Source organism: Mus musculus, chromosome 9 (assembly GCF_000001635.26).
Source record: "Mus musculus strain C57BL/6J chromosome 9, GRCm38.p6 C57BL/6J".
Taxonomy (NCBI): Eukaryota; Metazoa; Chordata; class Mammalia; order Rodentia; family Muridae; genus Mus; species Mus musculus.
In genome coordinates this window covers 122,990,037-123,015,305 of record NC_000075.6, presented here as the reverse complement: position 1 = coordinate 123,015,305, position 25,269 = coordinate 122,990,037, and the positions used below count along the sequence as shown (strand labels likewise).

The following is a 25,269-nucleotide window of genomic DNA, read 5'->3' as shown; positions in this document are numbered from 1 at the left end:
GTCCATGAGGAGAAAACCTCACAGCACAGGAACTCAATAATTAACTGGAGATTGCACATGTGCTTTGGTTGGTTTGTTTGTTTAAGTGGCTTTACTTAAAACCCCTGTTGAGAAAGTGGCATCAAGAAAAATAATTTTGATGCTAGAGAGATGGCTGAGTAGTTATAATTTTAAGCACCCATAAAGGGCAGGTCACAATTGCCTGATCAGCTGGAGGGGCTCTGATGTCCTCTTTTTGGTTTCTGCAGACACATGCATGCATGTGTGCATACCCATAAATAGACACATGCACATAAATAAAAATTTTAAAATATTAAAAAAAGACTTTGATAAACATCAATTATACTCACATATACCACAGAAGAAAAAAAGGTATTTTATTGATGTATTTTCCCTTTAGAGGAGAATTCTACCCTCAAAGAGTTCATAACTCTGTAACTCCAGTTTCAGAGGGATCTGATGACTTCTTCTGGCCTCTGTAGGTACCATGCACATATATAGTACACAAACATATATACAGGCAAAGCAAAACACCCATACACATGAAATTTAAAAAGAGAGAGAGAGAGAGAGAAAGGACGGACGAACCAGGTCTGGCCAGTTAGCTCTGCAGGTACAACACTGTTGCATGAGCCTGATGACCTGCGTTTGACACCTACAACCCATGGTGGAAGAAGAGAGCCAACTCTCACATTTGTCCTCAGACCTCCACACGCTTGGCATGGCATGCATATACTCCCCCATAATAAAGTTTAGAAATATTTTTAAAAGGATTTGAACTATAAAATAGCATACTTACTTTGTTTTCATTTTCAGCATCTCTTCAATAAGTTTATTCTATAATAAAAAGGAAAACAAAAAGGATGGTTAAGTTCTTTAATATCCTTATTTTTAAAAAAGGTGAGAAGAACAAGTCCATTTCCCTTTGTGCTAATCAAACCAATGTCCATGTCCAGAGTCCCGTATGATATGCAAAGGCTACTGGTTCCCAAGCATTCCAGCATGGTGGCCAGAAGACACCACACTTCTAAGTACATAACTGTATGTGGAAAACATAGTGCTTGCTACAGAAGCAAGAGACAAGACACCTCCTTCCTTCTTTCTGTTAATGGTTAGAGCCACAGACCATGGTAACTGTTCTGTGCCAGTTTCCCAAGTACTGGAATTACAGACAGATACACCTTTACTTCTCAATTATATAGTAATGTATGGTTTCTAGAATAAATAAACATTGTTATTTATAAAAGCAATTCTCACAGAAGAACTTTCTGTAATTAAAAAAAAAAGCCATACCTTAGCAAGTCTTTCTTTGATAATCTCTTCATGTTCATTCTTCAGCTGTTGACTGTCTGGATGACTCTGATCGCTGCATAGATTAGGGAGTAGACAGGGAAACATTGTCAAGTACATTCAAGAATTAATGAACATTTATTTTATGTAGCTACAGCGCAGCTAACGCTTGTGATGAGTACAGATAATCAGTGTGCCCACACATGGGATAAATAGGATCCCCCCAGAACTCAGACTGATTCTTACTACTATACAAGCAAGAAGAGTACAGTGCAGAAATCTAATCAAAGCTTGGTAGAAGAGTTAGTGAAGAAACTTAGCTATGAGTGGCAACCTGCAGATCAACTGTGACTAAACGAAGGCAGACTGTCAGCAACTACAGGAGGGTCGTCTGGTATCTTGGCTTTTCCAGTTTGTTAGGTTGCAGCTTCTGATGACTACTCTGGCTTCCCATGTATACAAACATCAGGGACTCCCTTCACAGAAAATAAATGCTTCAGAAACAAACAAAGGGATTACAGTCTAGACTGCACATGCATCTCTGCAAGGTTGCCTGGGTTGGGAGAGTAAACGTAGTTCAGTGGGCCAGGAAGACTTCACTGTGGAACCTGCCTGAGTGATGTGAGCTTTGACAGGAATCTCTTATGTGGTCACAGCACAGCAGGGCTTCTCTCTTCTTTCATAAATGTAGCCTAGTCAACTGACAATGAGAGTCAATGTCAAAGTCAGCCAAGGTCAAGGAAAGGAGTGCAGTGTGCAATGATCCATATTTAGGGGTAAGAAAAAAATATATAGATATAGTCAAGATCCAGACATAGGGCTGGAAAGATGGCTCAGCAGTCCAAAGTACTTGCTGTTCTTCCTGAGGACTAGGGTTTGATTCCCAACATCTACATGGTGGCATATAACCACTTGTAACTCTAGTTAGTTATGGAACCCAGCACTGTCTTATGACCACCCCAGGCACCAGGGACACATTGATACAGATACACATATGGACAAAACACCTATATACATAAAATAAGATCTAGACATTATTTTAGAGCTTGGTAGCCATATAACATTACAACCATTCAGCATGGTGACTGAAAGGAAGCAAGCCAGGCTTGGTAACATACAATGTTGATTCCAGCACTCAGGAGGGAGAGGCATATATATCTCTGAGTTTGAGGCCAGCCAAGGCTACAGAGTGAGACAGTCTCAAAAGAAAAAACAAAAAAACAAGACAAAACAAAAAACTGGAAGGTAACTATGCACCAACAGAATGTTATTTAAGAACGGCCTGTGAACTAGATTGGGTTATAGTTTGTAGAAACCTGAAAGGAAGTGAAATAAAGTACTTTGAATTGAAGTGACTTGGGAAAGCTATGTAGCTCTTCATAAGAACAGCAAGGTGTGGCGCTCGTGGGAGATAGGTGAGTAGACTCGCAGATGCCTGGAGCACCTGGAGCAGCACTTCTCAACCTTCCTAAGGCTGCCACCCTGTGACAGAGTTCCTCAGCCAGACCAACCAGAGGGCACAGAGACAGCACCCAAATTAATAAAATCATAAGTGAGAAGGGAGACATGACAACAAAATATATCTTAAAATAATTGTTCTGTTTGTTGAATATTAACAGTTGAAAATATTAAAATCATGTTCTATAAACATCATGGAAATATTTTTAATTTTTTTCCCTGTGCTTGAAATTAGAACTTTCTTAATGTTTAACTTCAAAGAATTTTTGCTGTTTTGAAATTTTTAAAATATACTTACTGATAAAATAATTTGTTTCCTAGAAACACTGATAATCTTTTTTAAATAAATGTATAGTTAGACAATGTATGTTTTTAATACTCTCTCACTATGTCAGATGGTACCATATAAGGGCTTTTGAATATATTTCTTAATGATTTATTTTTAATATTTTATACCCTTTTACTATGCTTAATTCCCAAAGAATATTTTGTATGTTTTGAAACAATTTAGTATTCAAAATTAGATATAGGATCCTTAGTTATAGATAGTAGTAAATGTTCATTAATGTTATTTTTAGTGTATGAAAGAATATGAATATAAAAGTTGAACAAATTTTTAAAGTATTATTTGATTCTCAAAATACTCAATGTTATTAATATGCTTGATGTATAAAATGCATTTATATAATAAAAAAAATTTAAAATTTTTACATCTTCTAAATATATCCCAAATGCTTAGTTCACTGAGCTGATAGGTGGTAAATGTCTTATCCTGCAATGCTAGAAAAAGCCCACAACCTCATGACCAACCAAGCACTTCTCATGGGGATGTCCTGTCTGGTAAAGTTCGCTTCAACCTCACTCAATGAAGGCCATGCAGGCAGACCAGTCCAGGTGGAGGCCTTTCGGCTCCTACTGACCCACTCTCCTGCTGCCTTTTCACATCATCCAGCTGACGTTGCAGGAGCCAGTTTTTCTCTCTTAATTGCTGAGACTCCAGGCGTAGATTTTCCATTTCACACAATTGATCCTGAGAATACACAAAATAACGGTTTGTTTTTGTTTTTCAGAAGACACACTAGACTGGGTGTTATTTTGCTTCTTGAGGTTGGGCCTGAAACTGCATGTAGTGGCACACACCTTTGATTTCATACAGGAGGCAGAGGCAAGCAACACTGTGAGCTTGAGGCCACCCTGGACTATACGGGGAGTTCCAGGGCAGCCAGGGCTATGAATTGAGACCCCGCGTCACTCCCCCAACTCATCCAAAGAAAAGGTTGTGACCAAGACAGGTATCCCTTTTTACATTCCTACAATACAATAATGCAACAGCTATTATTGGATTAAACAGTTTGTGACAAGCACTTACAAGTCTTAGAACTGTGACTCACAAACATGTTCAGTGTCTTAAAGAGTTTATTAATGTAACATAACAGCCAAGTTCCTCTAAGAGAAAAAACTGATACAAAATCTCTGGTAACTGCTTTCAACTTTTGATTCTATTTAATACATGCCAATTGAGCTAAACATTAAAAATTGAGGCCAAAACGCACACTTAAATTAGATCCTCACTTTATAGCCAGGCCTGGAGGCCCAGCACTCAGGAGGCTGAGGGAAAACGGACCAGGAGTTCAGAGCCCATCTGGTTGCATAGCTCTACAGTCAGACTCTGTCTCAGTAAGGTAAAGAGCAAGCTGGGGAAATGCTCAGTGGGTAAAACACTTGCCCACTAAGTGTGAGGACCTGAGCTTAACTCCCGGGAATCCACGTAAACCTGGGCACATGTTTATAATTCTTATTCCCTTTACAGTGGTGGTGGGGAATGGAATCTCTGTAAGTTTTGGATCAGCCAATCTCTGGCACACACAGCAGCAAACAAAATAGAAGATGAAGGCTGACACCTGTGGTTGTCCTTCAACTTCCACATGCATTCTATGGTATATGTGTGCTCAGTCATACAATGAACACACACACACCATACATTATATCATATACAGACCCTCACACACTCACAAAAGACAAGGAAAAGGGCAGAAGAGGAGAGGAGAAAAGACAGAATAAGAGTTAAATTTCAAACCATACTGAAGGCCTAAGAAGACAGCTCAGTCAGTATAGTGTCTGTCTGAGATCCTCCCTAAAAAGTAAGGTGGAAAATGATAAATACATGCGATGTTAACCTCTGGCCTCCACAAGCACATGCATGCCCAATCACATAACGTATGCACACATTCAAACTGTGCGGAGATAATACGTTGTAGCTAGTAAGCTGGCAAAGATGCAGATACTGGACAGCACTATGAGGTGAAAATCAAGGAATCAGGCCTCTTCTTCCACTGCCCATGACATGTGGTTTGTGGAAACTATATAACCTTTGTGTAAACCTCCTGCACAAGTCAGGGAGAGGGTTATAGACTTTAGAAAAGTATATCAGTATACACTGAAACACTTTAACAAGAAAGGAAAGGAAACTGGGAGCTTCCAGGGACAACAAACTAGACTGCAAGGGGTCAGGGGTGGGAGGAAGACTTCTCTATCTATGATAGAATGTTGCCTTTTGAATTTGGATCAGCAGCAGCTAGGAGGAAGCTGTTGCCTTTTAAAATAAAGTTCACTGAAAAAAAAAAGTCATGTACCTTCATTCTGAGAATTTCAGCATTTTTGACTTCTCTATCTTCATTTAGCTTTGTTACAAGGTGTTGCAAAGAAGTCTTAGAGGCTCTTCCATCTTCTATCTCTTGTTCTTGTGTTTCCAAGAGTTTTGCCAAATGAGCTTGAAAATGGGGTGGTGTTTTGGGACTCTGAAATAAAACCACACTTCATCCAAATGCTTGATTACATGATGCTATGAAGATTTCATTTCCAGTCTATACACTTAGCAGATAAAATATGCATTTTCATGTATATGCCAAGCCTCTTGAGTATAGAGCATGCTGATAAAGATCATTTTGCTTATTATTTTCATTCTTATCCAAGTAAAACAAGACTTTACTAAGTAGAAAGCAGACAGGGGCACTAATGAAGAGCTTTTCCTTTAAAATAACAAAATACAACAACAAAACAAACAAAACCCCCCATTATTTACAATTTTTTCTTCATTTGTAAAATTGATTATTCTGAAATGCAGTTTCTGGGAAAGTACCTGTGGATACTCGGTAGCAGAGCCCATCACGTGCTCCAGCTGCCTCATCTTCAAGCTGAACTCATTCTTCTTCTGCTCCACTTCCTCCTTCTCCTGGTTTAACTGGGCACATTCAACAGACAACAGGTTATGGTTTAGAAAATAACTGAGAACATACAGTGCAGTCAGAAAAGACAACTTCAGTACTGCCAGCCGCAGAGAAAGCAAATCAGTGTCGCAGTGTGATGTCCCTGTAGAGGTGAGAGACGCTCTCATGAGGACATGCAGAGACTACATGGATCTTGGTACGCCAATCACTACAAACTCATGGAGAATGGGGAAGGTCATCCTTAAAACAAACTAGAACTCCCCATGTGGCCAGCAATTTCAGTTCTGGTTTACATCTGAAGAAAACGAAATTGTGTGTGTGTGGTATGTGTGCATGCACGTATGAGTATACGTACATGTGTATAGGCTCACATATGTGTCAGACTGAATGTATATAAATGTATATGATCTGTGGAGGCCAACTGCTGCTGAGGCAGTTTCTCAGTTTACTGCTTCAGCTTGTGCTCAGGAGAGTCACTGGTTTTCCTTACTGCATACTGAGATTACAAGTGGGCCACCATGCCTACCTGGCTATTATGTGAGTTCTGCAAATCAAAAATCCTTGCCTGGCAACTGCTTTATCCACTGACCCATCTCCCCACTCTGTGACAACACTTGAAGAGAGGGCCATATTCCTATTTTAACCCCAGGTTTATTCACAATAGCCAAAGAACATAGTAACCCTAAGTATCCACCAGCAGATGCAAAAAACACGTAATGCTGAGGTACACAAGAACACTGCCAGCCTGAGACAGGCAAACAATGAACCTAGACGATGTCATGGAATTGATAGAACCCAAGTGAAGAAAGAAAAGGATGTCGTGTCCATGTGGAATCCACAACAGCCTAGCTCAGAGGTGCCATGTAGAAGAGTGGTTACATAGACTGGGGAGCTGAAGAGCCCTGGATGGGAGATGCCAGAAGTGTTCTCACAGAAGAACCGGGGTTCAAACAAAAGCAACTTTTTGAGATCTAATGCAATATATTTTGAGCATAAGCAAAAATAATATATAAAGTAATAAAGTATAATTCAAAATGACAACAACAATAGATTTGAAACTGTATCACAAAATTGTATGGTAGATCATGGATATATTAACCAACTTGATTTAATCTCTACACATACACACACACACACACACACACACACACACACACACACAGATAAACACATATTGTAGCAACACAATGTGGCAGGTAAGGAGCCCCATGACTGTAATCTCATAATTTATAGGCTGAAGTAGGAGGGTTACCCTGAGTTTGAGGACACCCTGAATTCTAGAGCACCAGGCTAGTCTGGGCTACCTACTGAGTACCAAGCAAGCTAGGGCAAGGGCTACATTAACAAGACTGTCTCAACCCACTCCAGTAAAACCTATCACTGTGAACCTCATAAGTGTATCCAATTATCTGTCAATGCAAAATTGTTTTATTCTGGGTATAAAGACATGTATCTCCACTCTTAGTCCTCTGAGAGGTGGAAGCAAGAGAATTATGAGCTCAAAGCCAACATACAATAGTGAGACCCTATCTAAAACAACAGCAAAAAAAAGTTTCTTAAATGTTATATATGTATGTGTGCAAAATTCATTAGTTTGAAGAATGCTATAGTTTTGTCTTAATATCTCATTGTTTTCAGCCATAACCTCGCTTCAGACAATGTTGTCAATGTGTAAAGAGCCCAGGACAAAGAGGAAGTGGCTAAGTGAGACTCACATGTGGAAACCCAATTGTACAGTCCATAGTTGAATGCCAAACCCCCTAATTGATCCATTTGTTCCATTTCTATAACACAGAGAACTTTGTCAAAGCAGGAAAGTCGGTACCGTGCTGCTGGTTGCTGGTGTCTGAGCAGCTGAGTGGCCGCTTACCTTGTGTTGCAGTTCCTGGATCAGCGCCTCCTTCCTGGTCAGCTCCTCTTGAGCAGACTGCAGCAGTCCAGAGTGCTTCTTGGAAGCCTCCGTGAGCATGTTCAGCTGCTCAGTGGCATGGGCCAGATCTTCACAGAGCATGTCCCTCTGTCAGGGAGCAATGTCCCAAAGAAAAGGTTTATTTCTGACTATGCCATTCAGCTCACAATCATGACTATAGTCCTATACAAATTTAAAGTTAGGAAAGGAAATACTTAAACATTTAAAACGTTTTTTCCTGGGCTCCAGAAACGGCTCAGTGGTTAAGAGCGCTGACTGCTCTTCTAGACATCCTGAGTTCAATTCCCAGCAACCACATGGTGGCTCACAGCCATCTATCATAGGATCCAATGCCCTCTTCTGGTGTGTCTGAAGACAGCAACAGTGTACTCATATGAATAAAATAAATAAATCTTTAAAAAACATTGTTAAAAAAAGTTTTTTCCTTTGGTTTATGTGGTAAACCATTCCAAGACACCCCTCTCAGCTGACATGTATGTAAACAGGCCTAGGTGTGATGTCAGTAGATTCAGTTTCTCAATCAGGATTTTAGAACTCATCTTTCCATAAGAACCCTTAAGAAGCAGATCTTACTTAATGTCTCAATAGTTGAGTTTCATGGGCTTACATGATTAAGATATTTTGCACACATGCCTCTCTCTTTGTGTGTGTGTGTGTGTGTGTGTGTGTGTGTGTGTATACATACCCATGTGACATATACAGACGTCAGAGGTAATGTTAGGAATGTTTATTATCATTCACCATGCTTATGCAGCAAGCACTTTATCTACAGAACTATTATCCTTAGTTTGACTCTGGTTTTTATAGCCTAGAAGGTAAATAGCTGTTAAAGATGTGTCTAGCCTACGTACTCAAGGAAGAGCTGTAACAGCTCACCATGGCACTGGCTACTGAAACCTCGGAGAATAAGGTGGTACAAAGTGGCAGAAAATCCCTAATGGCTGCATATGTAATTCCCACTTACACAGCATAGGAACACTCTGGTGAGCACGGCAGAGCAGCACCTGCTCATCCTCCCTTCCCGTATGGACGACGTGTGCACACTGTTTACAAAGATGATCCGAGGGCTGGGGATGTAACCAGATGCTAATAAAGTGCTGCTGCACAGGACTCAAGTGTGCAGCAGAAGACCCAAAGCCCTCTTCTGGCCTCTAAGAGTACTGCATACACCCCACACAAATATAAACAGCAAAACAAAATCCACATAAACAAACAAACAAACAAACAAAGAGATAGGTAGATAGATAGATAAGGGCCTGAGGTGCTAGAAAGATACTCAGTCAATAAAATCCTGCCACGTATCCTAGTTATCTTGTTAACTTGAGAGGAAAGCCTCAATTGAATCGCCTGGATTTGTCTGGCCTGTAGGTAGCACCATCTCTAGGCATGGTAGAGTTAATCATAAGCCTGTGAGTTAGCCAGGGACGGAGCGATCATGCAGACCTCCTCTATGGTTTCTGCTTTGTATTCTGCCCTGACTTCTCTCAATAATCGAGTGTGATCTGGAAGTGTAAGACAGAAAGTAAGTTTCCTCTCCAAGGTGTTTTCAATCAGTGTTTTGTCACAGCAATAGAAAGGAAACTAGTGCAGTCATGAAGACTGGAGTTCAGTTCTTAACACTCATGTAAAGGCTGGGCATAATGGCATGCCGACAAACACAGCACTGGGGAGGGAGAGACAGGAGGATGTCCATGGTTCACAGGCTGAATACTCTAGCCTAATCAGTGAATTCCAAGTCACAGGAAGGAAGGATTTATCTCAAAAACCAGGATTTTGATGGTGCCTGGCCTCCACATGTACCTCCCCAAACACAAACACACACACACACACACACACACACACACACACACCCACCACACACACGTTTGTTTTCCAAAACAGGGTTTCTCTGTATAACAGGGTCCTGGGTCCATGCAGATCTCGAACTCACAGAGCTCCACTCGTCTCTGCCTCCCAAGTGCTGGGATTAAAGCCATCACACCGGCTGACTTGAAGCTTTTTTGTTTTATGTTTGTTTGTGTGTATGCATTTTATGTTTATACCTGGATTCCCCCTTTCCCTCTCTGTCCTTCCTTTTAAGACAGGCTCACTGGGTAACTCTGGCTGACATGGACCTTCCTGTGTACACTTGCTTTGGCCTCCCAAACAGTGGGATTAAAGGCAAGTGCCTCCATGCCCAGATTTCATCAACTTTTAAGACTTACAATTTGAACTAGAATACATGAATTTTTGTGTCTATAGTAATTTTGTACTTTCCTTTTCAAGTTTTCTTTTACATCACTTGGAATCTCTCTGACAGCCTAACACTTGCTAAATTTTCTCCTTAAGATTCTGATATATTTTATTTTTGTGAATAGGACTTAATAATTTTTACTGTTGGTTTTTCAACAATAAAACAGTTCTTCCTTCTACCATGTGGGTTTTGAGGATTCAAATAAGATGGTCAACTTCAGAGGAAGTAACTTTACCCTCTGAGTCATCCTTTGAAAAAAAGTCAGAGGCAGAGGAATTATGTGAGTTCAAGATCAGCATGGTTGGCACAATGAGATCCTGTCTCAAAGAGAAAAAAGGGCGGGGCGGGGGGGAGAGACAGACAGACAGACAGACAGACAGACACACACACACACACAGAGAGAGAGAGAGAGAGAGAGAGAGAGAGAGAGAGAGAATAGAAATAATAAAAAGAAAGTACCACGTTAATACCTACCTCGATGTCCTCTGAGAGGATTCTCAGTCTAAGAGTTTCTTTCAGTTCCAGGATATCCACTTCCTGTCTCCTGATCAATTCCTTGCTCTCTTCTTTGTCAGCCAATGAAGCATTGTATTTGCACTGCAGAAAAGAAAGTCACAGCACAAGAGCTATCTGCTAGAGTTCTGCTCATCTGCACAGCAAAGCAACTTAGAAGTCTCTTAGTTCCAGGGAGAGCACTGCATTAACGAGCTAATTCAGTAACACCTCGTGTGGTGGCTGTGGCTTGGTTTGTTTTCAGTTTTATTGTGTGTGCGTGTGCGCGTGCGCGTGACACAGAGTTATGAGATGTCCAGTGGGGGGGGCTGCATCAGGTCCTTGGAAGAGTAGCAACTTCTCTAACCACTAAGCCACTTCCACAGCCCCACAAAGCCTTGCTAGGGAAGGAGGTAGAGCTAGTGCACATGGCGAAGAACCACAGGACAGTCCCGCAGGTTAGAGAAAGCCATCTAGCTCTGTCACCTCATCAGAGTCTGCCTGTGAAGATAAATATGGATTGAAGCAAGCCCCGTCAGAGCAGAACTAATGCAGATAAAAGCCTTTACCTTGGCCCAAGCAAAGGGCAAAACATCAATGCTAAACAACAGTTACTTCAGAAAATGATATCGAGTCTCAGATCAGAGACACAATTCCATGTAATAAATATCTTCAAATTTAACTAAGACATGTATTTTTTTTTTTCTTGAGTCAAATAAGGAGCCCTCTTTAGCCTTAACTGTTAGTTTATTTCTAGTTTATTTGTTAGTGGTTGGAGAATGGTGCTGAGAACAATATTCCAGGTCAAAAAGACCTGGCACAGAAATGCTTTTGTCCAGAAATGTGCACACTGCACATCTCAGAAATCGTCTGGGTATTAACTTCTACAGTCAAACTTACTGCAACATACAATCTTCTTACCTGTTGGGATGGCTAACAGACCCCCAAAGAGCCTGTGAATCGTGCCCTGCTTAAGCTCAGCATCCTGTGACAGAACTTACATTTATGTCTTGAAGTTCTTGTTTCAGGGTGGCTATGGTTTCTGATTTTTCACCAATTGATATTCTTAACTCCTGGATTTGGTTCATGAGGTTGGTGACAAGTTCCTGACAAGGACAAAAACATTTATCTGCAAAGCCAGTAACATTATGGGGATCATTTAAAAAGATGAACTGTTGCAGTTTCAATAAACTTTTTCTTATACTCTTACATTTGAACACTGACTCCCAGAAGCTGGTGGTGTTTGGGGGCTCATGGACCACTTGGGAGGTGAGACCTAGTTGGAGGAAGTGGGTACTAGGGTTATTGGCACCTCCAATTGCTACACAAGCTCCCTGGGTGTCTGATTAGGTGTTTTGCAATGAATAGCCATAGAGCTCCTTATCAACATGGAGCCATGCCTTGCTTCTCCTGAGTCAGAATAAATCTTCCCTACTAAAAATTCTTTTCAGGGTATTTGGTCACATCAGTAAGAAAAGTAGCTAACACATAAACTACTTCTGTTAACTAGTGGTAATAAAGAAAGTCAATTTACTTTAGCAAATATTATGTGACATTCCATCTTTTACAATTTTTTTCCCTTGGAGATAGGGTTTCACTATGTAGCTCAGGCTAGCTCAGCTTTTAGATCTCTATATAGCACAGGCTGGCCTCTTAACTAATGAGAGTCTTGCTTCAGTATCCTAAGTGCTTGTACGACAGGGTTAGACCATTTTTATATTTGGAAAGACAAGTCACTTTTATTATTCTGGCAAAGTCAACAGTAAGGATTTGAGACTGTACATCATGAACTTATAGTCAGTAAAATAGGGTCAGAGTAATAGCAGTCTAGTTGAAACAACCAACACATGTTACATAAGCCGTGTAAAGGAACAGAGTAAAGGTGGATGTGGCAGCACACGCCTTTCATCTCAGTGCTAGGGGGGCAAAGACAGGTATTCTGAGTTTGAGGCCAGCATGGTCTACATAGTAAGTTCCAATCCATTTAGTACACATAGTGAGACCATGTCTCAAACAAACGAATAAAAAATAGAGAAGAGTAGGTTTGTGGGGCTGGAGAGATGGCTCAGCGCTTAAGAGCATTGACTGCCTCTTCCAAAGGTCCTGAGTTAAATTCCCAGCAACCACATGGTGGCTCACAACCGTCTATACTGGAATTGATGCCCTTTTCTCATACTCATATACATAAAATAAATCTTTTTTTTTTTTTAAAAAAGAGTAGTTTGTGGTTGAGGTTAAGAAACAAATTACCTAATTGAATTTCCAATTCTCCAGCACCCTTAAAGGACCTAAATGCAAATGGACCAGGCAGTTTGTAAGTCATCCTGCAGGACAGAGATGGTACAGAAGACAGGAATGCCTAAGTTGCATTATAAAGACAATGTAAAGCAGGTACAATGACATATACCTGTGTCTCAGAAGCTTGTGTAAAATGATTGCGATTTCAAAGCCAGCTCAGGCTATATAGAGAAATCATAGATCTAATAATAAATAGATACCACAACAAAAATAAAGAAACAAAATACAAAAGAATAACACTGAAAACTCTACCTACCTTGTCAGACTCTCTAGACTTTTCCAGAGAGCTGATAACATTTTCAGTAGCAAGCAAGCTTTCTTCTAGTTTCTGTATTTTTGCCATCTATGGTGAAAAGTAAATAGTCACATTAAAAACAACAAAAACCAAGCTGATAACTGCACAGCACATTAGTCTACTCTAACAGTACCTAAAGGACAGTGGGTTTTGAGGTCTCAATCAACTGAGCACCAGTACATATCATTACAGCCACCTGGGAAATAGAAAATAGTAACAAATAATAGAACCAGAACACGAACAAACACACACACACGAGAGAGAGAGAGAGAGAGAGAGAGAGAGAGAGAGAGAGAGAGAGAGAGAGAGAGAGAGAGAGAAATAAAAAATTCAAGCCAGGGAATGGGAGTGGTGGCCCCCAACTTTAATCCCAGCACTTAGGAGGCAGAACAGTTGGGTCTATGAGTTCAAGGCCAGACTGGCCTACAGAGTAAGTTCCAGGATAGCCAAAGCTACATAGAGAAACCAAGTTTCAAACAAAACAAAACCAAAAACAAACAAACAAAATTAAAAGAACAAAAACAAAACAGAACTAGTCAGATGTTATCCTAGCATTTGGAAGGCAGGGCCTAGAGGCTCTTAAGTTCAGAGAAAGCTTGGGCTACCGAGTAAATTCCAGGGCATCTATAGTGTGACCCTGCCTCAAAATATCAAGGGTGGCCAGGTCTAGAGGAACATGCCTGTAATCCCAGCACCCTGAGAGCTGGAAACCAGTCTGGTCTGCATAGAAAGTTCCAGGCCAGCCAGGATTACACAGAGATCCTGTCTCAATAATAAACCAACAAACAAACAGGACCCAGGATGTACTTCAGTGGAAGGGACCCTAGTTTGAACCCCAGCAGCAGCAGCAACAACAAGAAGCCTTTTATTAGTGATTTCTAACACTGTAAAGCTGTGCCACTTTCTTTTCAGACTTCAGGAATAAAAGTTACAAATTTCAAATTCTATATTCAGGATAGGAAGCTGACCTGCTTTTCACACTTGGCCATCTCTTTCTGTTTTTCCTGACGTACAGTTTCAAGAACCTTTAAGATTTCTCTGGAAAAAAAGAATTAATGAAATCATAAAATGAACATGCAGACTCAAATTAAATGTCATTCAGTGACGTCTATCAGGCAAATCCTGGGTTAGCACATTCCCACGGAGATCTAAAAGTTGAATATGTTTGTTCACAACTATTTAATGAGGAATTATTTTTGTACCACAACTCTTTCATTTTTTTCTCTAGGGTTTGGCATTTGATAACCTAGCACACAGCACACATTATTTATCGCATCTGTCTGAAATGGAAGGTAAAGCCCATGACTACAGACAGGGATGTCTCATTCATTGCCTCACTCTGTATTCCTGCACCCACAGCACAGACTCACAGCACTGGCTCCAGCTCACTGGACATGACTAAATGTTAATTCTCTATATCTCAAGAAGTGGCAGGCTCTCCTTTCAACATAGTGAATCAGGGCCAAGAACAATCACAAAAGAATGCTGTAAATAGTGACTAAAACCCAATTATTCTTCCTAGTGTGGTCATGAGACTACTGACAGAGACTCACTGAGAGAGACAGGAATAAGACAATGAGAGTCTGGGAAAAAAGGAATAGAAAAAGATTGATAGAAGACAGAAATAAAGTCACCCCCTATACTCCAATAATAAAAGGATAGTCAGTAGCCTGGTGAGGTGGTATACACTAATCCTAGCACTCAGGAAGCAGGGGCAAGCAGGTGTATCTCTATTCGTTCTAGGTCATCCAGGATCACATAGTAAGACACTGTCTCTAAACAAAACAAAACAAAACAAAACAAAGCCAAACTATACCAAAACCAAACAAACCAACCAGCCAGCCAGCCAGCCAACCAACCAACCAACCACTCCTCCAAACCAACAAAAACAAAGACTAATTAGTTATATTTTTAACTGAAGTTTCCTTCTTCACAGCTACTTTTACAAAATTTGCTGTTCACTTTGGAATGCTTTAAAGGAAAGTAATTCCTTTTTTTAAAAAAATGTGTGGTGTTGGGATTTAAGCCAGGGCCTCAAGTCTAATAAGAAAGTGTATTATCAGCAGGGCGTGGTGGTGCACGCCTTTAATCCCAGCACTGGGGAGGCAGAGGCAGGCAGGTTTCTGAGTTCGAGGCCAGCCTGGTCTACAAAGTGAGTTCCAGGACAGATAGAGAAACCCTGTCTCGAAAAACCAAAAAAAAAAAAAAAAAAAAAAAAAGAAAGTGCTATATCACTGAGTTAACCCCTAAATGAAAAGAACTCTCCAAATTGAAAATAGCTAAGGTGTTAATGAAAGCACAAGTTAAAAGCAGTGCACAGTGGAGCCCTATGCTCCTATGCTCCTAACACATGGGACCCAAACAGGAGGAAGGCGGGGTTAAGGCTAGCCTGTGCTAGACAGCAAGACCCTAAAGTTCCCAAAGCAAGATAAAGAATGTAGTACTGAACAATATTCTAATAGGAAGAATTAGCAGCACTCACTTAGAGCTGTTTTCTTTATCTTCTTCAAATTGTAATGACAATTTGTTGTTGCGTTCTTTTTCTGCTTCAAAAAGCTCCACCAAATTCTAAAAGACAACCATATATTAGGTGTGATGTGACAGTTGTGAGTATCAGGCAGTTAAAATATACCAAGAACTGTGGTTGCTCCAGGAAATCAGAGAACGGGACAGGAAGCAAAGACCCAGGATGCACTCACTCACTCACTCACTCACTCACTCACTCACTCACCAGCTACAACACTGTTAATCACTTACATGCAGATCAGACTTTAAAGTTTCATTTTCTTGTTTGCAGTTTTGGAGATTTTTTGAAAGTTGGTCGATTTCAAATTTCATTACTTCTTGTAAGTTATCGTAGGAATCCTGTAGACAGGCTTGGCTCTCAAGAAGTTTTTCATTTTCTAATCTTTACCAGGAAGAAATTTTGAAATGGAAAGTATAAACTTTTTTGAGTCAGATTTTCTTAAGTTCAAGTTTTTCTATCACAAAGCATTTACGTTTTTCAGAGAGCTGTCATGGCCTTGTGTGGGTTGCCCTTGGTACCCATGTGGAAACCACTAAAACCAGAAGAAACAGATGAAAAGGAAATACTAGCCTCAAGTATTCCTTCCATATCCTTGCTCATGAAGTTAACTGATTGGCAATTTAACAGCTAATTGACAATTGGTGATGTAGCTCACTTGAGTGTTTCTAGCTAGGCACTAGAAACTTAATTTCCAAGCATTGTTAACGGTTCAAATCCAGCTGTTAAGAACTTTGCTAACAACAAAGTCTAGCTCTAACGGATATTTTTAGGACAGGAAACATCAGAGAATTTAATCTCAGCAAGAATGACTAGTTGCCGGTTCAGTTACGCTTTTTGCTCCTCTCCCCAGCACACTGCATCACGGGTACCCAGCAGTCACCCAAAGAATCAGGCAACAACCTCAGCTCTGAGCTGTAGCTTATATACGGCTCACTGAGGCAGACCCATACGCTGTGCAAACTGAGGAGGGCAGAAGCAGCAAACCACAAAGGGCAATGAAGCAGCGGCTAAGGGGTGAGATGGGGATGTGTGTATGTCTTCAAGGTGGAGAGTACAGGCAAAAGGCAGTAAGAAGCAAATGGCAGTGTGAGCTCTACCACGCAGAAGCATCACCAGACACTGAGGGTCAGAGGGTGAGCAGCCCAGTAAGTAGCTTATATAACACTACAGACACTAAGACGTTGTTAATAAAAAAATTATAATTACATTTTGACCAATATATTTTAAAGGCTAGGATAATCATTGCTTTTTAAGATAGCATTTAAACACATAGCTCAGTAGATAATGCAGTGTGATTTGATCAGGTGTGGTGGCACATGTCTTAGATACCAGCACTAGGGAACCAGAATAGGTTTCAGGCCAGGCAAATCTACATAGGGAGACAGTGTCTCAGAAAAACAAAACAAAACAAAACAAAACAAAAAAAAAAAACAAGCAAAAAAAAGTAAATCAATACACTTAAACACACACACACTGTTTATAGTGAAGCCAACACCAATTAGGAAAACAGTGTACTTGATGGCTTATGCAATGTGAGTTGGGATTATAATACTTCAAAGAGTACTACGAATAATGAAGCAAGCATCTTTAGCCATCAGAGAACTCTACCTGGCGTTGTCCAGCTGAAGCTGAACCTGCACATGTCTTTCAGAAAGCTGGCTTAGTTCTTTCTCGTGATTCTCTTTGAATGTGCTATACTCCAGTTTCACCAAAGAAAGTTCTTTGTCAGCAGAATTAAGAACAATTCGCAGGTCATGCACCTCACATTTCAAAACTAGAAAATAAAGGAAATCAAGGTCTCAACAGGTCCCTTTACAGGTTCTTTGTATAAAGGAGACTATATTATTTATAAAGCAAGCAAATAATAACAATGTTACCACTGTAAGGACAAACACCAACAACTAAGCACTAAACACTAAATTTTTTTTTTCTCCTCTCCTTAGGTCCTGGTTGCACCTACATTTCTTTTGCCCCAGCCTGGCCTTATTCTTACCATGTAGCAAGGATAACCCTGCCCACCTCACCTTCCTGCTTTCACTTCCTGAGTTCTGGGATTATAGGCATATGCTACCATACTCAGCTGTCCCAACATTTCTGCAGAAATAGAAAGAGATAACATCTGTTCCTAGTTTTTAGGTCACTTGATTTTTTAAGATATTCTTTCCAGTTGAATATGCAACAAAACTATTAGTATAAGAAAAACTTGAGAGATTAACATATTTGAAGGGGTGTGCTCTTAGCTGTTGAAATGCTTTAGTAATATACCAGAACTTTTCAACAATGGGTTAAACACTTGTAGCCTCAAAAGATTTAACTCCAACTAAAAAGTAGATTAAGTGACTTATAGTTTACTACAATTTACTGAAAATATTTTGGAGATAGAATCTTATGCATCCCAGGAAGACCTCCAGCTGCTGAACCTCCTGACTTAACCCACTCACTGCTGGATTACCTGGCTTATCTGAAAATGCTTGATGAAGACAAGTATATACTAAAATAAAAGTAGGAAAGATACCCCATACCTAGAAGAGTATATAAATAATTTATGGTTTACTTTGTCACTATTAATGTAACTCAGCTTTCAAATTAAAGACACTTCATTTTTAAAGGACTTTAAACTTTGTGTGTGTGTTTGTATGTATTTATTTAGGTATGCTTGTTCACGTATGTCCGTGTGCAGGTCAGAGCAGACACTTGGATAGAACTAACTGCTCAGGTGCATTCCACTGTTGTTTGAGACCAGGCCTTTCACTGGCCCAGTGCCTTAGTAAGTAGGCTGGATTAGTCTAGTGAACTGGGATCTGTTTGTTGTCTTCCATCTTGATATCACTAGGATAACAGATGTGTGTCACACCATGCCCGGCTTTTTATGTGGGCTCTAGATTCTGAGTTCAGGTCCTCAAAATTGTAAGGCAACATAACCATCTTCCCAGCTTTTAAATAAACTTTAAGTAAACACTTGTAATATTCATTTGTGACCAATCTTGAGGAAAATTATTTCTTTGAGAGTTTATTTATTATACATTTACCATGAAAATTTAAGATCAATTATCTAACAACAAACAAGCAAGCCCTTAACATACAAACAAACAAACAAACAAAACTCAATAATTTAAATATTAAAAACAATACTGAGTGTCCCCAGTTGTCCAAACTTACACTCATTCTTAGTCTGAGCATCCTGCAGCTGCTTTTCCAGGTCACTCAGCTGTGTGACGTGCTCTTGCTGTTGTTTGGTCCAATCGCTTCTTTCTGATGAGAAAAGCTTTGGGAAAAGTAAATACATTGGAAAAGTATACTAAGACACAATTTGTTTTTGTATTTAATGTCTAGTTTTAAGGTAAATGACAAGACGAAACTTGGTTGTTTATGAACTATAATGAAGATGACAATCCAACATCAATATGAGAGTGTGCACAGACCATTTTGATTTCTTCTACACAGTCCACTTGCACACCTCACTAAGTGGTCCAGAACTGAGACAATGGGTATCTGTGTCACTATCAGAGAAGTACAAAAAGTTGACTAGGGCTTAGTAAGGGAATTTTCATCTGGCAATGTTGGGGCGGGGGGACCTCAAAAGAGGTCAGAGTGTACATAGATTTATTAAGGAAAATGAAAAGAACTTCAAGAGTGGAAGGGCTTTTAAGGGAGAATCCCTCATCTCATCTCCTCACAGTGCCTTCACGTTGAGGGTTTCAGCTCCTTCTGAGGCTGGGCTCTGCCCCTTACCTCCTGCATTTGTGTAGAATGGTGTTCTAGCTTGTCAACATTCTGTTGAAGTTTCAGGTTTTTACGTTCTTCTTCATCCAGCTTCACTTGAAGAACACTCAGTTGTTCCTGCATTAAACACATTGCAGTCATCAAAAAGGCCTTTACATTTAAAAAAAAAATGTTTAGTTTTATTTTATGTATGGGTATTTTGCTTGAATATATTTCTATGTACCAACTGCATGCCTGGTGCCCACAGGAGCCAGAAGAGGGTGTCAGATCACCTGCAACTGGAGCTACAGAAAGTTGGAAGCCTATTCTAGGGAGGAATGAAGTATCCACGCGTTGGTCTTCCTTATTTTCTTGTTTTGGAAATTGTATCTTGGGTATTCTAGGTTTCTGGGCTAATATCCACTTATCAGTGAGTGCATATCAAGTGACTTCTTTTGTGATTGGTTTACCTCACTCAGGATGATATCCTCCAGATACATCCATTTGCCCAAGAATTTCATAAATTCATTGTTTTTAATAGCTGAGTAGTACTCCATTGTGTAAATGTATCACAAGAAGGAAGACCAACGCGTGGATACTTCATTTCTCCCTAGAATAGGGAATAAAATATCCATGGAAGGAGTTGCAGAGACAAAGTTTGGAGCTAAGATGAAAGGATGGACCATCCAGAGACTGCCCCACCCGGGGGTCCATCCCATAATCAGCCACCAAACACAGACACTATTGCAGATTTTGCTGAAAGGACCCTGATATAGCTGTCTCCTGTGAGGCTTTGCCAGTTCCTGGCAAATACAGAAGTGGATGCTCACAGTCAGCTATTGGATGGAACACAGGGCCCCCAATGGAGGAGCTAGAGAAAGTACCCAAGGAGCTGAAGGGGTCTGCAACTCTATAGGTGGAACAACAATATGAACTAACCAGTACCCCCAGTGCTCATGTCTCTAGCTGCATACGTAGCAGAAGATGGCCTAGTCGGCCATCATTGGGAAGAGAGGCCCCTTGGTCTAGCAAACTTTATATGCCCCAGTACAGGGGAACGCCAGGGCCAAGAAGTAGGAGTGGATGGGTAGGGGAGCAGGGTGGAGGGAGGGTATAGGGGACTTTCAGGATAGCATTTGAAATGAAAATGAAGAAAATATCTAATAAAAAATGTGGGGAAAATAAATCTTAAAAAAAGAAATTCATAAGCATTGTTAAAAAAAAAAAAAAAGAAAGTTGGAAGCCACCACGTGGGTGCTGGGAATTGAACCTAGGTCCCCTAGAAAGGCAGCTGAACTGCTAAGAGAACTCCCCTGCCCTATTTCTTTTTGGTTAAAGAGACAAGAAACTAGAACAAACAAACTCAAACCCGTATAGAAGAAAACATAGTGAAGGACTGCTGGGCCAGAAATCTTCAGAAGGTTACACTGATCATTCCTACGTTTCAAAATTACACCATATCTGATTGAAATGGATACATTTAAGCACAAAGCAAGAAGTGGTTAAAATTCAACCTTGAATTAAATTAGAGTCTAAGCCGCTCATGGTGGTACATGCATTTAATCCTAGCACTTGGGAGGCAGAGGCAGGCGGATTTCTGAGTTTGAAGACAGCCTGGTCTACAAAGTGAGTTCCAGGACAGCCAGGGCTACACAGAGAAACCCTGTCTCGAAAAAAACAAAACAAAACAAAAAAACAGACAAGTCCAAAACCTTTATATACGCAAACTTAAAATTTACAGAGTTAAACTAGTACCCAAATTTTATCCAAATGAACATTAAATTATTTCTTTTTCCTAAAAAGTAAGCATTACCTGCACAGTTCGAAGCTCCTCTGAAACGGCCTCCAGAGCTTGCTCACTCATCTCAGGTGGCACTGGTTCATTTAATATATCATTATCCAGCCTGCTAGAGCTCTCTGTGCACAGAAAGCCAAAGCTCCCCACCTCAGGGCTTGACTTTGGTACTAGTCTAGAACAAAGTTGATAAGCCTTGGTTGGAGTGGTAATTATCTGCAGAACAATCATTGTGGAAAGAAACATTAGTACAAAGGGGAAAATAACTAGATTTTATCAATAGGAATAAAAATTAAAATTTTATTCATCAGTTTATCAAGAGGATGTATTCTTTTTTGTTTTGTTTTGTTTTTTCGAGACAGGGTTTCTCTGTATAGCCCTGGCTGTCCTGGAGCTCACTTTGTAGACCAGGCTGGCATTGAACTCAAAAATCTGCCCTCTCTGCCTCCCAAGTGCTGGGATTAAAGGTGTTCACCACCACCACCCGGCTGAGGATGTATTCTTTAAGCATAGGACCAAATAAACAAAACAGTTCAATATAGTTGCATGCTAAGTTGAAATACAGTTTTAAAAATGGAACTTGAAGCTGGGTGGGTGGTGGGACCTTAACAAGATCCCATTTTTCACTCATCACATTAGCAAACATTCGAGGGTCCGGGGTGGGGTGAAGAGATAGCTCAGCAGATAAGAATACATGCTCTTCCAGAGGACAGGGTTTGACTCCAGCTCCCACACGGTGACAACCATCTATAACTCCAGTCCCAGTGATTATAAGACCCACTTTTGTACTTCATGGGCACTGCATGCATATGGAGCATACATGCACACAAAATACTTACATATGTAAAATGAATAAATTAAATTTAAACAAACAACAAGAAACTTCTAAGGAATTCAGGGTGCCCATTAGTAGAGAGTGCTAGAAGACTGCTCCCCAACTTGCTCAAAGGCTGACACTCTAACATGAGCACCTGGGCAAGTGTGTCTCCAACAGAACCGCTCATAGGCAGTGGGAACCTGGAAAACATTAAAGGTCACTGAGTCATCCAAAACATAAAAGCCAGGTTGAGGATGTAGCTCAGTGCATCTAAGCTTGTATGAGGTCCTCGGCACAGACACGGCACTGGATCCTACCCAAAGGATGTAGGGTGACAAGGTTTACAGTACGAAACACTTCAGATACCAGTTAATATACAAAGACCTAGGACCAACCTTTGTCTTTGTTTGTGTGTGTGTGTGTGTGTGTGTGTGTGTGTGTGTGTGTGTGTGGTGGTTTTTGTTTTTTTGTTTTGTTTTGTTTTGAGAGTTGAGGACCGAACCCAGGGCCTTGTGCTCGCTTGCTAGGCAAGCTCTCTACCACTGAGCTAAATCCCCAACCCTGTGTTTTTTGTTTTTGTTTTGTGTCAGGGTTTCTCTGTGTAGCCCTGGCTGTCCTCGAACTCAAGTAGATCTGACTCTAAAGGACTGCACCACTATCCTTGGCTTAAGACCTATCTTTGAGCCAGACAGTGGTGGCGCACGCCTTTAATCCCAGCACTTGGGAGGCAGAGGGAGGTGGATTTCTGAGTTCGAGGCCAGCCTGGTCTACAAAGTGAGTTCCAGGACAGCCAAGGCTATATAGAGAAATCCTGTCTTGAAAAAAAACAACACAACAACAATAAAAGACCTATCTTTGAATGTTACAAAAAGCATACTGCAAAGCTAGACATAGTGGCACACACCTTGTACTCATAGGGGTGGAAACAAGAGAATCAAGAGTTCAAGGCCAGCCTAAGCTACAGAGTGAGTTTGAGGAAAGCTTTGGCTTTGAGACCCTGTCTCAAAGAAAAGAAGGAAAAAGAAAAAAAAGAATTAACAGAAAAAAGTTCAGATGTTAGGAAGCACTGTCTAAAGTTCATGACGAAACAGAATTTGATCCCAAATGTTTTATTACTCCTCCTTGATGTTGCCACTGGAGTCTTTCAGAATACTAGGGTATTCTGCCATCTGTGTTTGGAAATAACTTTTATTAATAAAAGAGACTGTTCCAATTTAAATAGACATTCCAGATACCTACCTTGAGTGTTTCAGCATGTAGTTTATTCAGCTGGGAAACTTCCTGGCGTTTGCAGACTTTTGTTGCCTCCAAAAGGTTTTCAAGATTGAGGTTTGCTTTTTGCAAAGACTGAAGCTCTGATTCTAGCTCTAGCTGCTTTTTCCTGATAGACATTGTTAAATCTTAGTACCTTCAGGTAGTGAGGAATGTTAAGCATTTTTAAGTACATTACAGTTTATGCTCACATGTGATTTGGCTTTTGAGTCAGAAATACTTCCCAAATCATTACCATCATTTTCCAGGCATGTAAATCAGGGCTCACAGACTGATGGTTATTAAAGGTATTCAATTAGTAAATTGTAGAGCTCAAATTCAAGTCAGTATGCTGTCAGGTTAGGATTAACCTTGGTTATACTATCAATATAGTTTATCCTTTTATACAAAGAGCATCAAATAGGAGTATTAAAAAGTCTTTAATTTCTAAAAAGAAATCTTGATTTAGTCTATAACTGTGATTTTAATTGGTAATGAGATGAACTTACTCAGCAATATCAATTGACACTCAGCAAATGAGCACTGGATAAAACATCTGCATGGTCTACTGCAGATATATAAATATCTGCATGATCTACTGTCAGCTATATATAGTGAAGAGAGATACAAGAAAAAAAGTGTTTCCATAGAACAAAACAAATTAGTTGCTAGAAAGGTTCATATTTAAAGTAACATGCCAAGTTATCTATCATTAACATTAAAATATTAGGAAAACAGGTGAGCATGTGTATTTACACTTTACCGAGTTAATTCTTTGAATTCTTCATATTCTTGCTTTGAATTATTCAGTTCTGTCTGAATTTGCAGGAGTTGTGCTTTTAACTTCTCGGTGTTTGTGAAGAAACTTGATTCTTTTAGTGCTTTGGGAGAAAATCCTTGCAGACCTGTTAAGAAGGAAACCACTCCAGTCTTTGAAAGACAGAAATGACAAGACACTTTTCCAAGCTCTCCTCCAGGTACAATCTGAGACACGAGGATAAGAAAGAAATGGACAGGAGGGCGAGTGTGAGAAATGTGAGGACACAGATTCACAGGACACTCTGGGTGACAGTGTACCCAGAGGTCAGTGAGAGTTGTGTTCAAGGAGCAAAGACCACAGGAGGGAGAAGTGTAGTTAAGGGAACACTGTTCCCTAGGATGAAGAGCTAATGGACACTACTGAGCACCATGCTTGGTGCTAGATGGAGAACACTGGCACAGCTGAACTTGTGAAAATTGATGTGGGTAGCCATTGTGAACAATAATTTTGAAGAAAAAACTGATTAACAAGGATAATTTTAATTTTGCATATAAAATCGAGTTTCTCCAAATATTGTGAATCTTTTTTTTTTTTTAACTAATTCACAATTGAATAATAGAAGGCTTAGAAAATGTAAAAGGCAAGACAAAACAAAAGCAAACAACATCAAACCAAAGCAGCACTCGGAGGCAGAGGCAGGCAGATCCTTGAGTTCAAAGCCAGCCTGGACTAGAGTGACTTCCAGGACAGCCAGGGCTACACAGAGAAACCCTGCCTTGAAAAGAAATCAAGAAACAGATGTATGGGAGGACGGATAGATGGGAAACACAGAGTGACTGAGAAGGGACTGGGGAAGAGTTCAGTGGCAGAGTGGCTGCTTAGCATCTGAAACCCAACCTTGAATTTGATCCCCAGTACCACAAAAGGAAATAAAATAAAAAAGGAAAGAGGCAAACAATTCAGAATAAACATTAGAATTTTCTTAACTTAAAAAGAAACAAAGAGCTAAACAGCGGTAGTGCAGCCTTGAGGCAGGCAGATCTGTGTGAGTTCCAGGACAGCCACAGTGACACAGAGGCCCTGTCTTGTATGAGGGAGATAAAGGAAGGAGCAGTAAATGCTGCCTCAGAATGGAGCAAACCGAACGTTACCAAATCTCAGAGAACTCGCAGCAGCAAGTGCTACACCATCCCC

General features: G+C 40.3%; 1 protein-coding gene across 1 annotated transcript in view; it reads right to left on the bottom strand.

Annotated features, from left to right (window-relative positions):
- Nucleotides 1-25,269, bottom strand: part of Kif15 (kinesin family member 15) — a 67,653-nt gene that overhangs the window by 3,428 nt on the left and 38,956 nt on the right. Inside the window, exons 15-32 of the mRNA NM_010620.1 lie at nt 24,079-24,220; nt 23,304-23,445; nt 21,266-21,463; nt 19,483-19,590; nt 18,910-19,015; nt 17,359-17,524; nt 15,981-16,131; nt 15,706-15,791; nt 14,192-14,261; nt 13,185-13,271; nt 11,632-11,736; nt 10,613-10,735; nt 7,846-7,992; nt 5,888-5,989; nt 5,382-5,546; nt 3,669-3,778; nt 1,294-1,366; nt 800-837 (exon numbers count right to left, since the gene is read on the bottom strand). Coding sequence (NP_034750.1) covers nt 800-837; nt 1,294-1,366; nt 3,669-3,778; nt 5,382-5,546; nt 5,888-5,989; nt 7,846-7,992; nt 10,613-10,735; nt 11,632-11,736; nt 13,185-13,271; nt 14,192-14,261; nt 15,706-15,791; nt 15,981-16,131; nt 17,359-17,524; nt 18,910-19,015; nt 19,483-19,590; nt 21,266-21,463; nt 23,304-23,445; nt 24,079-24,220 — 2,119 coding nt within the window. The remainder of the gene's footprint in view (nt 1-799; nt 838-1,293; nt 1,367-3,668; nt 3,779-5,381; nt 5,547-5,887; nt 5,990-7,845; nt 7,993-10,612; nt 10,736-11,631; nt 11,737-13,184; nt 13,272-14,191; nt 14,262-15,705; nt 15,792-15,980; nt 16,132-17,358; nt 17,525-18,909; nt 19,016-19,482; nt 19,591-21,265; nt 21,464-23,303; nt 23,446-24,078; nt 24,221-25,269) is intronic.